General features: G+C 33.6%; 1 protein-coding gene and 1 long non-coding RNA gene across 2 annotated transcripts; both read left to right on the forward strand.

Annotated features, from left to right (window-relative positions):
- Positions 1 to 3,229: 3,229 nt before the first annotated feature.
- LOC106364829 lies at positions 3,230 to 4,718 on the forward strand. Its single transcript, XR_001273335.3, has 4 exons — positions 3,230 to 3,718; positions 3,833 to 4,026; positions 4,144 to 4,360; positions 4,460 to 4,718. It is a non-coding gene; the product is annotated as an uncharacterized LOC106364829 (long non-coding RNA).
- A 4,073-nt stretch (positions 4,719 to 8,791) lies between these two features.
- Positions 8,792 to 11,402, forward strand: LOC106367690 (trihelix transcription factor DF1-like). Its single transcript, XM_013807519.3, has 2 exons — positions 8,792 to 9,244; positions 9,801 to 11,402. The coding sequence occupies exons 1-2, from the start codon at positions 8,976 to 8,978 to the stop codon at positions 11,233 to 11,235; spliced, it is 1,704 nt and encodes a 567-aa protein (XP_013662973.1). The 5' UTR covers positions 8,792 to 8,975; the 3' UTR covers positions 11,236 to 11,402.
- The last annotated feature ends 4,816 nt before the right edge of the window (positions 11,403 to 16,218 follow it).

Genomic DNA, 16,218 nt, shown 5'->3' on the forward strand with positions numbered 1-16,218 from the left:
TTATTGGAAGATGGAGATATTTGTTGGTAACCCAAGCCAAGAGACACCACCTGTTGTCCATGAGGTTGAGGGTTTGGAAGGTCAGGAAGAGCTGTGTTTCATCAACAACAATGGTAGCTGGTACAAAAAAGAGCCCAACTTTCAGTACAACAACTACCAACAGAAATCCTATCCCAACAACCAACAGAGTGGTTATCCGCCTAGAAACAACCAGCAAGGCAGCTATCAACCTCAGCAAAACCCCTCATCTGGTTCCTCTGCTCCTCAAGAGAGCAGCACTGACACCCTGCTGAAACAAATCTTGGAGTCTCAAACTAGAAGTGAGAAGCATGTTGGAACTTTGAGACCACATACTTCTGGCAGCCAGCATCCTCACCTCTGTACTTCTTGTCCAGTGATCTCCATAGCTCTTTCGCCGTGGGGATCTTACAGTAGACACGGTATAATGGGTCAATGAGACGACCCAAAATGTAACCTTTGCAGATGAAGTCGGAATGTACCCATATGTCAACAGTTGCAAGACTGTGAACATCATCAATCCCGTACGGAATCAGGGGCTTGCCCTCCTGGATGAACTTGTCCAGTTTCATCGTTGTCAGGAAGAACATCATCTTCTTCTGCCACGTTTTGAAGCCTTTGCCATCAAACTTGTATGGCATCAGTCCTTGAGTGAACAAGCTAGGTACAGCCGGAGGAGTTTGAACTGCCACCGGACCACTTGCAGTTGCTGATACTGAACCCATCTGATAAAGACCAGCACCGAATAGGCTACGGCGAGTGGTTTCATCAGCAGCATTTCCCGCAGGGAGGATAGTGCTCGTTGTTGCTGCAGCAGTTGTGACTCCAGTTGCATCAGTTGCTGCAGCGTTGAGTGGAGTCTGAATGACATCTGTGGTATCAATGGGGATGTTGTAATCGTTCGTCATTGTTTTTCCTGTAGAGAAAACCATGAAGACGAATCAGTACTCCATTCAACAAATAACATATTATTTTAAAGAAAAATAATAGTTTAAAATCAATGTTCATTTTTGGTGTTTGTACCAAATCATATCGATATAAGTCTTAAGAAAACGTTTTGCAAACTCGCTTAGAAGCATTCGCAGAAACCATTTTTATAGAATTAGAATGTTTCACAAACTCACTTAAGAAAGCGGTTACTGAAACGATTCATGTATATAACGTTTTAAGAATGTATCAAAAATGTTTTGCGAAAAATGCTAGAAAGCAATCCGCAAAGCGTAATGAAATAAACAATAAACGTTTCGCGGAAGTGCTAAAAAGCAAATCGCAAACACGATTATGAAATAAGAACAAACGTTTTGCGGAAGTGCTGGAAAGCAAATCGCAAACACGGTTCCAAAACCCGTTTTTATAAATCGTTTTTCAACCCGATTAGAGCTTTAAACGTAAAGCGATTTTGAGTTAAGGTTGTGGAAGCCGGAAAACCGGACTGACATAAACGATAAAATAAAAGCGATGTTAAGGAAAGAAACGAATGTAAAAACGAATACAAGAACGATAAGAAATCGTATTCGCAAAGAGACATGGAGTCGAGATATGATCTCTTTCCTTAACTCAAAATTTTCGCTCCGTTAGTGAGACGGAACTGTACGAATATAGAGTCCCAGGATACAACCATGGCAGACGAATCACGCCTCACTCGTGATCGCCCTATCGAACTATAAACTCTACGAAACACTCTCGTATTTAAGACTTACGCTAAGGGATTTTCGCTGTTGGTTTGAGGTGTCAAAAAATTAGAGAAATGAGAAGAGAGACGAGTTGTATTTAAAGAGATGGACGAAGAGCGACTTCCCGTAACTGTTGCATAACGTGCGCTTGTTAGTGGGGATTTGGCAAAGATCTCGGGAAGTTCAAGTTACGAACTTATTCCCCAAGACTCGCTATCTCTCTCTTTCTTATCTCGTTTAAATATTTCGAGATGATAAACATCATGACGTTTTTATTTTCTAGACAAACTGCTTGTCGTTTCAAAATAAAATGCATGTTGTTTTTGAGATTTTAAATGGTAAAATGTTGAGCTTAACTTGGTCCAAAAAAATATTTTTATCGGGCCGGAGGCCCTCCACCAAGACCCAAGACCCAAGACCCAAGACCCAAGACCCAAGACCCAAGCCCATGCCCACGCCGAGCCGAGCCGAGCCGGCCGGACGGCGGCGGCGGCGCGCGCGTGGGGAGCCTTCCTCTCTCTCCAAGCTGTTTAACACATGATATCAAGTGACCATATATAAACACCTCATTTCTACTTGTTCCCACCGATGTGGGACAAGTATCTTCTTCTCATTATTATTGTTTTTGGGCTGTTGAACACACATGCCCATGTCATTTATTTTTCATAATTTCCATTAAAGCCCAATGGCTATAAATGGATCCAACATGAAGCACTTGGATATGATCTGTGTAAGACACAGATCCAACCAACATTGAGCATAAACAGATCTCACATCTGAATTAAAAGACAAACGAACTCGATCTCTAATGAGCTTGTGAGACACAAAGGGTCGACAGATCGCCCTTCTCTGATAAAGGCATCGAGTTCATTCTCCGACGAGCTTAGGTAACTCGAGGAGCAGGTAAAGAATCTTGTTCCTAGAAAACAACGTCGAATGGGCCGATACGCTTTCTTAAAAGCATTGATGTCGATCTAAGATAAGCTCGATCTTCGAAAGAGCGATGAATAACAATCTACCCACTTCTTTATGAAAAATAACCGTCCACTGCAGAAGTAGCCCGGCCTCAAGTGATCTCGACCTACTTTGATCACATCCTTAGAAGAAGCGAATACATTTTATCTATATCATATGAAAGAAGCTCCCAACCATGGAAACATTTCCTCCCGACATAGGAATCATTTTCTGTAAAAGAAAATGACAGATATGGACAAGCCATACAGAACTATTTAGAGATCTCATGTTGTTTAAACAATATTTCCTTTAAAAAAACAAGACCAAAAATGTCAGGAAGCGTAATATGCTTTGCGACGGCTTAGTGTGAGTTGAACACGAATATCGAGTCAATAATCCACAACCACCTTAACCCCTCATCAACTACAAGGAAGACATAATCGAACATCAAACACCGTTTCCTCTCCGCTAGCTCGCAGCCACCAAGACTGGAAGCGCCTAAATCGGTAAACAATTATCTTCAATCTATTTACACATAAATTGCGTCAGAAAATATATTCTTGCATTACTTTTACAACTTTTAAATTATCAAAGTTCATATTGAGTCACTATATTCGCATCACAGCTTCTTTCATAAACTTGTATAACCACAAGATTTTTTATACACTCTTCATGCACTGTCCACAATTCATACTATTATCAAGATTTACTTTTTCAGCCTCAAGTGGCTAAAACCCTCATTAACTTTATTTCAGCTTTAAACTCTTAGCAAGTTTTACCGCACGACCCCAAACGACCCAAGCTCTTATCGACATCGATAAAACCACGTCCTCAGGCCACCACTGGCCCGCGAGTTAGATTCCTGATCAGTTTCTATCTCGCCAAACATCTCGAGGAAGAGCAATATAAATTGCTGTTTGTTGCCATGCATGCTGTTACTGGTTCTTATGCGAGACCAAATTTTGTCGATTATCTTCTTGAAATTTGAAGGCTGGTCAATGTACCTGCACCTCGAGGTCGCCTCCTTAGATTTTGGGAAGCGGTGGCAAGCTCAAGGGTATGGACAAGCTAAGGTAAGGTATTCCCGGCGTAGAAACACAAAACGAAAATTTAAAAATACAAAACCTAGTTATCACAAATTTTGGGAGCTGTTTTTTGTTTCGATTGACTGTGGTTATGTATTGCAGCTGACGCTCATGCAAGCCACCACGTCTGAATACCTACAACATCTTTCCAAAGCGGGTTCAATGTACTCTGACACGGGATTTGAAGTTACTCGGAGCAATCTTAACTTCAATTTATATTCAGTATTGAAGTTTTAAAGCACCAACGGGAAAAGGAAACAACAGAGTTTGGATGGTCTGATCAAAGAAATCTGTAGGTAAAATTTCGAATAACGAGCAGATGAGATATCATCTTCATCGTTTTCGAGTAACAAGCAGATGAGATATCTCTCTCTTTTCATTTCGATTCATGTTTTGGGTTTTTCCAATCGTAGAATTCTTTGGTGAGTTTGTGTGAATGGTCAAGACGAAAGAAGAAGTTGTAGCAGGAACCATGCATCATCTGTCCCTGGAGATCATTGAGGCTGGGAAGGAGCTTTACGAAGAAAAATTGTGGGTGAAGCCATGGTTGAACTTCAACGAGTTGCAGGAACTCAAGCTTGCCATTGATGATGCCCCCACCATTACACCCTCTGATCATGGCTGAAAAAGGTATGACTACATAGTAAAAATGTTACATATATGTATGCAACACAAAGACAATGTATGCAACACAAAGATCGATCATGAAAATTTGGTTTTGTGGATCAGATAACAATGCATCTGGATGGAGGGAAGTTTCAAGAGATGGTTAAGAAGTGCAACATGTTTCCTGATCATGCCGTTTATTTTTTTCTCAGTAAACGTTTATTTTCTTTTTGCCAAGGTTTCACAAAAAAAGGATTTATGTAAACCTAAACCTTTCATCCTAATGATATTTACAGTGTAGCAAAAAAAAATTAATCATCCTCTTTAGATATAGATTCTTAAACTTGCTTATTAACTTAATGTACCATATATTTTCGTTTCAGTTATGATCATATCTGAAAGTTTCAAGCTTTACCATTGTTGAAAACTTGGGTGGTACTGATCCAAACAGAAACTTATTGCTTAGATCCAAAAACTCGAGTGAAGTTAACCTATGAAGTTTCACAGGGATGTGACCTCAAATCCCTTTAGAAGCCTAAGTAAGAATCCTAAGGGAATTTAGTCTTCACAGTGTAGTGACAAATGATTATATTGACAATCTGTCAGACAAAGTGACGTGGCAGATTATAAAATGTGTTTCACCACTATCTTTGCATACATTTTGGTCGCCCTGTTTCTTTGAAAATGTTACTCCTTCGTGGATTAACCAACTGCCAGATTCCAGCTTCTCATTAACTCTTCTAAGATAACTCCAATCAGGTCAACCGGAGACTGTTAAATATTCACCTGTTTGCAATCTCCAAGGACACACAGCAAGCAACCATATGCTTTAACTTTTTTTTTCATATAAGCTTTAACATTAGCAGCTAAACATCTAACACCCACCTCAAATACGCCTTGGGTGTGGAAACTAAGCCAAACATTTACACATCTTCTCCTGAAACGTGTTTACAACATTGGTTAAACAGCACATTAGCAATGGAGAAATTTGTTTTTTCATGCTTAAAGAGGAAGACTCACAATATACAATTAGACAAGTATATAATTTCTAAAATGAATAGTAAAATTGTTGTAAACTTTTTTTATGAAAGTTAATACTAATTTTAAGTTAAAAATAAATTATACATTTTTAAAAAAATTGTACTATTAGTTCATTTATTCGCCCGCCCGTAGGGCGGGTTTACCCTAATTAATATCATATTTTTATGCTATTTGCATTTTTCTTAAAAAATAATAAATTGGCTTTTCTTTTTCGAACTGTTTAAATTATAAAATTAAGAAGAAATGAATTACAAATCTATTAAATTCTAGAAAAGAAAATATTGTGAACAACGTAAAATAGTTATATTTTTATAAATTGTTTTGATATAGTAACAAATATATAATTTTTAATAAATAGTAAAATTTGCACTAAAAATAGTGAAAACTATAATTAAAATAAACTAAAAATTCCATTAAAATTTAAAATATATTTTTATTATTTTGTTCATTTGCTTACCCGTCCGTAGGGCGGGTCCGACCCTAGTTATAAATATCATACAACAACATCAAAAAATTATTATGTGTTACATTGTTAACATTATAATCACTATTTTAACAGTTAAAAAATTGTGTTGAACATTAACATCTAATGAGAATCCGCTAATCAAATTCTAAAAACAGATTATAACACATATACGAAAAACCAAAAAATATAATAAATACATTGACTAAACACACGATGTAATGTTATACAACCAAAAATATATGAGAATATGTTAAAATTTCAATTAAAGTTATTAGATTCAAAGTCTGACACATTATTTTATCTATCGAACGATGTAATGATACAACATAATACATAATAGTTTACTACTACTGACTAGCGTAGTTTTCAATACATTAATTTTTCGTATATGGTTATGTGATGTTGTATCGTACATATAGTTTACAGTTATTTTTCTATACAGAAATTTAAAATAACTAATGTAAAAACTAATGTAAAAACTAAATGTAAAAACTAATGTAAAAACTAATCCAGCGTCCAAAACAATATAACAGTATAACCGGTATAATTGGATATAACATTTATCAATAGGTTATTATCATATTTTAATAGAATAGATGTCCGCATTCCCTTCCCCTCTCTCATTTTCTCTTTTTACCTTATTTTACATAGAAAATATTTTTTTTACTTGTTATTCATTTAATTTTTTTTCAAAAGAATAAAGAATTAGGTAGTAGTTACATTTCTTTTTTAAAAACTGTATTCTATTTATTAGATTCAAATTTAAATTTTGACATGTTAACAATAATACAAATCACTATGATACAAATTCTAATTATGTTTTTTATTATTTAACCGTAACGCTTTTCAAATAAAGTTCAAAAAAAAAAAAAATCTTGGTATAGTGCATCTTTTAGTGCTCACTTTTTCATCATCATACATACAATCCATGATGATAAACTGTTTTTAATTTTTTTTTGAGAAATTTAATTTTTATATTTGCGTTTTTTTTGTAATAAAATTTGTGTTTAATATTAATTTAATTAAGGGTGGGTACATTTATTGTTTTAATTTTTTTGAGAAATTTAATTTTTATATTTGTTTTTTTTGTAATCATATTTTTTGGTAACTATATTAAATATGCCAAGTTGCATAACTATACACTTGTATCATATGCATTTCAGAAATTATTTTTAAACTTTATTATTAAAGTCTGCAACATATTATATTTTCTTACTAGTTACCTAACATAATTAATCAAGAATATTCTTATCCAAAAGACCCAACTTGGAATCGACTCGAAAATCAAAGTCTCATACTTTATTAGACATGGCCTATATACTCGAATTGTTCTTAAAATGTTATATCCAAAAACTAATATCAAATCTAATATGCACTGAAAACCGAACAAATTTTTAAAAAATGTTAGAAAAAAATATTTCTTAATATATTTTATTAAATACATAAAGATATGTAAATGAGTTAATATGGTCTTCACTAACTTTAAATAAAATCACATTTAACCATGTGCCTTTATGATTTTCAAATGAGCTTTGATATTTAAAAAATTGCGACAAACATGAAAAGTATGATTACTTAAATTAAGTTGTAACCATTATATTTATGAGAGTGATCATTGTTGTATGGGTTTAGCTCGAAAGAATTTTGCAAATCTCTACAATAATAATATACTTTTACATTTTGACATCGATTTAAATTGGTTAGTTGTGTAAACAGATGTGTGATATAAATTCTATGATTTGTTAATGATTCAATCAAATATTGATGTTCGTGCAAGTCTTGATAATAAACGATTTAAATCTGACATGTAGTCTCCGGTTAGACTAGTAGTATAGTTGGTTTTTAAAAATAAAAGTCGTTGAAAGTCCACCCATCTCTTGATTAAAATGGTAACAAACGGTTGAATATTATATCCAGCGTCCAAAACAATATAACAGTATAACCGGTATAATTGGATATAACATTTATCAATAGGTTATTATCATGTTTCAATAGAATAGATGTCCCCATTCCCTTCCCCTCTCTCATTTTCTTTTTTTTTTACCTTATTTTACATAGAAATTTTTTTTTTACTTCTTATTCATTTAATTTTTTTTCAAAAGAATAAAGAATTAGGTAGTAGTTACATTTCTTTTTTAAAAACTGTATTCTATTTATTAGATTCAAATTTAAATTTTGACATGTTAACAATAATACAAATCACTATGATACAAATTCTAATTATGTTATTTATTATTTAACCGTAACGGTTTTCAAATCTACATATATTAAATACATTTTATTAACAACTTAAAATATTATATACAAAAATATATCATTAAAATGTTTTTATCATAACTGTAATATATGTAAAATTAGGTCAATCAGCAATGTATATACTTTTAATAATTTAGTTAGTATAAATGTTTAATTTATTATACGATCTCAAAATCAGCCAATATTTTTTCTCGTTTATGATATTCTAACTATTACATTGATACAGTTCTATAAATATATAATTATCAAACAAATCTAAATCAAGTTAAAATTTGAAACACTCTTACTTACTTAATAAGAATACTAATAATTCTAATTTTCTTCTCATAGCTAGGATAATTTTGATGATATTTAGTTAGTTGTCAAATCTAAATCACAATTACAGTATACAAATTGTGCTAAGGTAATACATTGTAATTGAAATATAATTATTCAAAACTGGAAATATAAAGGGGAAAGAAATTATGAAGATTCTATTGTGTCTCAAATTAAGGAAAAATATCAAATAAAGGTAATAAAATTGAATAAAATTGAATAAAATATGCAAAGAGAGAAAATATAATATTAATAATTTTAGAATGGCTCCTTGAGGTTGACAAGCAATCCATCACCAGGGAAAATAAAATAAAATTAACTTAAAGTATTTAAAACTTTTTTTTGCTAGCTAATATTTACAAACTCTTCAACTCCATAAAACCCTCCACCTAGAGATTTCACTCCTCTCTCTCTCTCTCTCTCACTCATTTTTTTTCTCTTTCTTCTATGAATTTTTATTTCCCTTTTTTATTTTAAAATTTTAATTTCTGTAACTTCTCCGTAAAAGAGAGGGTGAAGATAAATAAAAAAATCTAGGGGAACAAATCAAAACCCTTAACGATGATGCAGCAGGGTGGTAGTACAACCACATCCGCCGCAACAGAAACGGTGCCGCTACAACATAACGAGTCAGCCGCTACAGAAGCTGCGGCAGCAACATCAGCAGCGGTTGGAGCTTTTGAGGTGTCGGAGGAGATGAGCGACCGTGGTTTTGGAGGAAACAGGTGGCCGCGGCAGGAAACGCTTGCGTTACTGAAAATACGATCTGACATGGGAATAGCGTTTGGAGACGCAACCGTTAAAGGACCCTTATGGGAAGAGGTTTCCAGGTGCTTTTCCAGTTCTTCCTTTATTCCTCTGTCCCTTTCTTTGGAAAAAAAATTCTTTATTTTCTTAAAAAAATTCGAATGGAAATGGTTATTACCAAGCTAATATTATTAATTATAGTTTAAGTGACAGTGTTTAAGATCTGCCATTTTTCTGTAGAACTATTTTTTTTTTTTTTTGAGTTTTATTCTGCGAATTTGCTTCCCTTCATTTCGTAAAATGTTTTCTTCAATGAGATGTACGAAAATTTATTCAGATTCGGATAGTTCTTGAGGTGTGTCTATTTTTTTTTCTTAATTTGTAATTTATTAGCTGTTAATTTACATAATGTTTTATTCATGATAAGATTGTGAAGGCCTAGTACTTTCACAAACTCAAACTCATGCTGATTGATCCACTTCCCAACTAGGCAACTACATATATGTCGTCATTTTACTGATCCGATATTTAAACAAACAAAACTACTATTTTTAATGAACATTTCTTACAAATTTGAATATTTTTTATATATTAAGAGATGGAAAATGATTAAATTGTGAGGGTTTTTTTTGTTGTCAGGAAAATGGGGGAGCTTGGTTACATAAGAAACGCAAAGAAATGTAAAGAGAAATTTGAAAACGTTTACAAATACCACAAAAGAACCAAAGAAGGCCGTACCGGAAAATCCGAAGGCAAAACTTATCGCTTCTTCGATCAGTTAGAAGCTCTCGAGACTCACGCAACCTCCTCTTCACACCACCATCAACCGCAATCGCAACCTCACAACAACAGCTCCATGTTCTCCACTCCTCCTCCGGTAACAACTGTTATACCGCCGACAAGAAACATCACTCCTTCGTTTCCAAACATCTCTGGAGACTTTCTGTCGGATAACTCAACATCGTCTTCGTCTTCTTATTCGACTTCTTCTGACGTTGAGGTTGGCGACACGAAGACGACAACCACGAGGAAGAAGAAGAGGAAGAGGAAATGGAAGGAGTTTTTCGAGCGGTTAATGAAACAGGTTGTTGGTAAGCAAGAGGAGCTTCAACGCAAGTTCTTGGAAGCTGTTGAAAAGCGTGAGCACGAGAGGATGGTTAGAGAAGAATCTTGGAGAGTTCAAGAAATTGCTCGAATAAACCGCGAGCACGAGATTTTAGCTCAAGAACGCTCCATGTCCGCGGCTAAAGACGCCGCGGTCACGGCGTTTCTTCAGAAGTTTTCAGAAAAACCGAACCCTCAATGCCAGTCAATCGAACAACCGCAAATGCAGGTTATCCACAACAACCAGCAGGCGACACAGCAGCAAACGTCTCAAACGCCACCTCCTCCCCCTCCTCCCCCTCCTCCCCCTCCTCAGCCGTTACCGGCCTTAGACACTATGAAAACGGACAATGGTGATCAGAACATGACTCCAGTGTCGGCAGGAGCCTTGAGCTCTTCGCGGTGGCCAAAAGTGGAGATAGAGGCATTGATAAAGCTGAGGACGAATCTTGATTCAAAATATGAAGAGAACGGACCTAAAGGACCGTTATGGGAAGATATATCTGCAGGGATGAGAAGGTTAGGATTCAACAGGAACTCAAAGAGATGCAAAGAAAAATGGGAAAACATTAATAAATACTACAAGAAAGTCAAGGAGAGCAACAAGAAACGCCCTGAAGATTCCAAGACTTGTCCTTACTTTCACCAGCTTGATGCTTTATATAGAGAGAGGAACAAGTTCCACACCAACAACAACGTAGGATCTTCTTCTTCAACATCCGGTTTAGTCAAACCGGATAATTCGGTTCCTTTGATGGTCCAACCGGAGCAACAATGGCCTCCAGTTACGGCAACTACGGTTGGTGCAACGGCTAAACCCGATCAACATCCTCCACAGCCGTTGGATCAGAACTTTGATGATGAAGAAGGTACTGACCAAGAAGCATATGATGATGAGGAAGACGATGAAGAGAATCAAGAAGAGGAAGGAGGTGAGTTTGAGCTTGTACCGAGCAATAACAAAGACTAGTAATCTTTGTAAGTTTTGATACAGAAGAAGAGAATTTAAATATTGGAAGGGGTGTTTTTTATCTTTGATTTTTATATACTGAGGAAAAATTAATATTTTGAAAATATTAAATAAATGTGATATAATTGTTTTGGGGATAATAAATAAATTAGAAGTGTTAATCGATAGGGACAATGTGTGGGTTTTTAAGCAAGTGATAAAAACTGTAACTAGTAGTGTTAATGCCTGTAGAACCAATAAATGAATGGTTCTTGTTGTTGGACTGCTGGTGACGATGTCTACATTATAATATATAAAAAGAATTGATTATAAGGTGGGACTGAGAGCATTATGAATGAGAGGTTTTTACAGCATGATTAGTGGGGAGTTTTTAGAGCGTGGTTCTTAGCGGAATATAAGAATCAGTCCCTTAATTTTTTAACTAAAAAAACTAAGAAACCATTTCTTATATTTCGCTAAGAACCTCGTCCTAAAAACCCAAATTAATCATGTTCCGAGAGAGACGAGAGTTACTCATCCTTTTCTTTTTCAGTGACAGTTACCTTGGTAAAATAAATATAATAAAACTGAGTATATATTTAAGTTTATAAGAACATGATTATTGGGGGTTGTTAGAGCACCTCCAATGGGTGGTCTTAAAGTGAGGTTTTTAGCGGAATATAAAAAACCGTCTCTTAACTTTTAATTAAAAAAACTAAGAATCGGCTCTTAAATAAGAGTTTTAAGAACCGGTTCTTAACTTTTTTAGTTAAAAATTAAGAGATGGGTTCTTATATTTCGCTAAAAATCTCACTTTAAGAAACCCGCAATAATCATGCTCTAACTAAAAAAATGAAGATGCAAAGTTCACATGCACACAATGAGAGATAGCATGGGGTTTGGGGTCCACGTGTAAAAAGGAATCTTCATCTCCTTCTCTGTCCTCTTCGTTGCCCTAGAAGTACAACACTCTCTTTTATTTTTGTAAAGGTAAGTCATAAATTGAAACGAACGCACGTGACAGATCCAACGATGTATATACACAACTCTTATTTGAGACGATGATTGGGTGCGTCATGCATGTTTTTTTTTTGGTAAAAGTGTCATGCATGTTTACTTGCTAAGTCCTAGCAACACATGTTTGGTCGCATTTCCGGATCTGTATAATAACCAAAGAATGATGTCTCTACTAATGATCGTCACTCCTAACGTTTATGTATGCTTATACACGAAGTTTTAGGTTGGGACAATAATTAGAAACTTGTTTTTTTATCTGAAAAATATCTTTAAAATATAAATTAAAATTATTCAACCAATCACAAAATATACTACAAAATATGATTGGTTACACAGTTTTTGATAAAGTTAAAAGATACTTTAAAATATGAAAACATCATCTATTTTGAAACATCAAAAACTCCCTAAAACATCATCTATTTTGAAACGGAGGGAGTATATGTTTACTTATATCATATATATGTACACACACACTTATTGAATAGATGCTTAAAACATATAAGCCCTTGTTGCAAAGGCAAAAATAAAACATTTTCTGCGTATACTCATGAATGAGTTTGGTTTCAGTTCATGAACATTCAGCATGTTATAAAAGGAATATATTTTCTACACATGTTAACAATGAAATCCGAAATTGGCCTACGTTAGGTAATATGCATGTGTAGATGCTTGTGAATTGTGATTATATATAAAATTACGACGCCACTAATTAATCCTGATCGGTCAGTACATTTCATGCCATATATATAGCTATAAATGAAACGGGTTAGTCTATATGCTTGCATACAACATGCTAATAGTTATAGATAATCACTGAAATATGTGAAAAGTAGTTACTGCCATTAGAAATATTTAAAATAGTAAGAACCTCTCCAACCCATTACTATTTTCACTTTTAAATGCTATAATAGAGAAAAAGTGCTATAATCTATTTATATTTTTTTCTCTAAAATAAATTACTATTTTTTACTCTAAATATAAAAGCAAAACTAACATTCTTCTATTATATAGTCATACTTTTTATTTACAAAATATTCTTTTAATTTTTAAAGTTTTATAATTATAACCAAAACAACTATTTTGAGTTGCCTTATACATTGCTCAAAATAACAATAAGCCGGATTTAATACCACCCCACTGTCCCTTTGCTTCTTAAGCTGCTAGCTCGATATTATGGTCTGGCTTTCCAGAAGGGGTTAAAGCACCGTACCAGCATCATCCGACAAGCTTTTTCCCTGTTTTAAAAAAATACAGTTTTTATAAACATAGAATCACACTTTTTATTTATATAATAGTCTTGTAAAGAAACTTTACTTTAAAAAAAAATCATAATTGTATGAAAATCTTGTAAAAATAAAAAATACATAGGGTTAGTTATATCAACTTTCATAAATAAAAGGTACTTGTTATAAAATTTAAATAGAATCTTTTGAAAATATGCATTTTCGAAGTAAAAATAAAAAAAATACATTGAAAAGAAATATATCTCTATTTTATAATTGTTCTATTTTAGAAGTAAAATAGTGGAATACATCAGAGTTGATTTAATAATCTTTTTATTTTAAATTTTTTTATGGTTAAAAATGAGTATTGTTATATATTTTTAATGAATTTTTTTAAAATAAAAGTATGGCTCTAAGCCATTATACTAATGTATTAATTAGAGAGATAAAAGTACTTAGCATCTGAAGATAATGTAAAATAGTGTTTGAAAATACTTTTTAACATGCGTAAAAAATTATCTGATGATAATACTCTTTATGAAACAGAAACAGAAACAGAAACAGAAACAGAAACAGAAGGAGGTAATAGTAGTATTGAAAATTAAAATTGCCTGTCCAATCTAAAAAAAAGGATATAGATAGTCGATGTAGGAAATATTTGTACGTACATAAATTTCTCTCTGTAATGATTAGATGTTATTTATTTATAAGTATATAAATATATCTTGGATCGGTTTTCAGTTTCATTGCGAGGGTAATAACTTCTCTCCAACATAGAGCTGTAACGAGGTTTGATGTTAACATGTCTGTTACCTCCTCAGTTCAAAAAGCAATATCATTTTCAAATTTTAGTTTTGTCTTACAATTTTTTTAATATTATTAATGAAAACTTATAACCAATATTCTAACTCTAACTTCATTTTTTTTAATTTTAAAAAGCAATGTTATTTTTTGCTCTGTTTTTCATTTCTTTTTTGTTAAAGTCAAATTCCATTGATTAACCTTGATTTTTCTGGAGTTAATTTCACCTTCGGCCACTATTAAATGACCTCTTTTTCTTTTATTTTCTTGTTTCTTTGCCATGAATTTTATTTCAAAATCTGATTCTGATGCTTTCGGTTAGAATGATGAGGTCTAATGCTTTAGTAGTTGTATGGGGTTTTGGGCAGTGTTGTTAAAACCGGACAGATCCGATGGTTAGACCGGGTTCAACCATGAACCGGGTATATAAACGAGTTGGGTCTAATAATTGGTTCAACCATGAACCGATCACGTAGCCGGATTAGATCTTAAAATTATTAAACTACGAAAACTATCAAAAATCTATAAATCATCCATATAAACATAAAACTAGTTTATATTTATAATGTTTTATGTTTAAAAGTTATTTATATTTTAATTATGTATCATATTTACTAACATTATTTTTAAATTTATATACTAAAAATATATTAAACCAGATTATTGAACCAGGTTTGACCCGGTCAGACCATATTAAACCGTGACCCAAAAAAATTTCGGTTCAGCTTCCGGTCCGGTTTTAAAAACACCGGTTTTGGGTGATTGTAGTGGTTCAAAGCCTCGTGTATAGGCTCTATGGAGGCAGAATTGGGTCACAACCCTCCAAGTTTTTTTTTGTTTTTGGCTCCATAAATTCACATAGCTTCTTCCGATGTGGTGGTGGGAACTCTCCAAATGAGAAGATGTGATGTCATGGCGAAGGTGATCTCAGATCTGAACCACTAGGGTTTCCCACCTCTGCTCCATGCTCGCTTTGAGAACGGCAGCAGTGTTAGGTTTAGTGTTTACTCTGGTGGCGGAAAAGGCGAGACAGTTGTTTGGATGTACTTTCTTCGTATTCACTCATCAAACCAAACTGGAAAACTGGTTAGATCTGACGATCTCTATAAGCGCTTTACTTTTCTCCTTCCTTTTCATGTTTTCAAATTGGGGTCTCCTTATTTTATTTTTTCTGGTGTTCGTCTATGGTTTTGATGGTCGTTTCTTGACTCGGCTAAGGTCGGCGTTTACTTTCCGATGCCAGCAACACCTGACCTGTTTTGGCTTGGCGTCTATTGGTGGTCAAAGTTGTGAATGCTTTAGCTGACATGGTGGATTTTAGCTTGCTCCTGTGAATTCCTCGATCTGTATATGAGTTTTTCCGTTGGGTTAATGAAATTTGATTTTTTTGTCAGTTTTTATTTTTTTCGTTCGAAATGTCTATATTTAAAAAAACCAAAATATTTTAATATAAAATTTTCAAAAATTTAAGAGGTATATTTCGTTAATTATTTAATTAAGAAAACCTTTCATAGTTTTCTTAGTTTGTATAAAATATTTTTTGACTTCTTTTGTAAAAACCAGTGTTGTTAAAACCGGACCGACCCGATGGTTAGACCGGGTTCAACCATGAACCGGGTATATAAACGAGTTGGGTCTAATAATTGGTTCAACCATGAACCGATCACGTAGCCGGATTAGATCTTAAAATTATTAAACTACGAAAACTATCAAAAATCTATAAATCATCCATATAAACATAAAACTAGTTTATATTTATAATGTTTTATGTTTAAAAGTTATTTATATTTTAATTATGTATCATATTTACTAACATTATTTTTAAATTTATATACTAAAAATATATTAAACCAGATTATTGAACCAGGTTTGACCCGGTCAGACCATATTAAACCGTGACCCAAAAAAAATTCGGTTCAGCTTCCGGTCCGGTTTTAAAAACACCGGTTTTGGGTGATTGTAG

This window comes from Brassica napus, chromosome C2 (assembly GCF_020379485.1).
Source record: "Brassica napus cultivar Da-Ae chromosome C2, Da-Ae, whole genome shotgun sequence".
In the NCBI taxonomy this organism is placed as follows: domain Eukaryota; kingdom Viridiplantae; phylum Streptophyta; class Magnoliopsida; order Brassicales; family Brassicaceae; genus Brassica; species Brassica napus.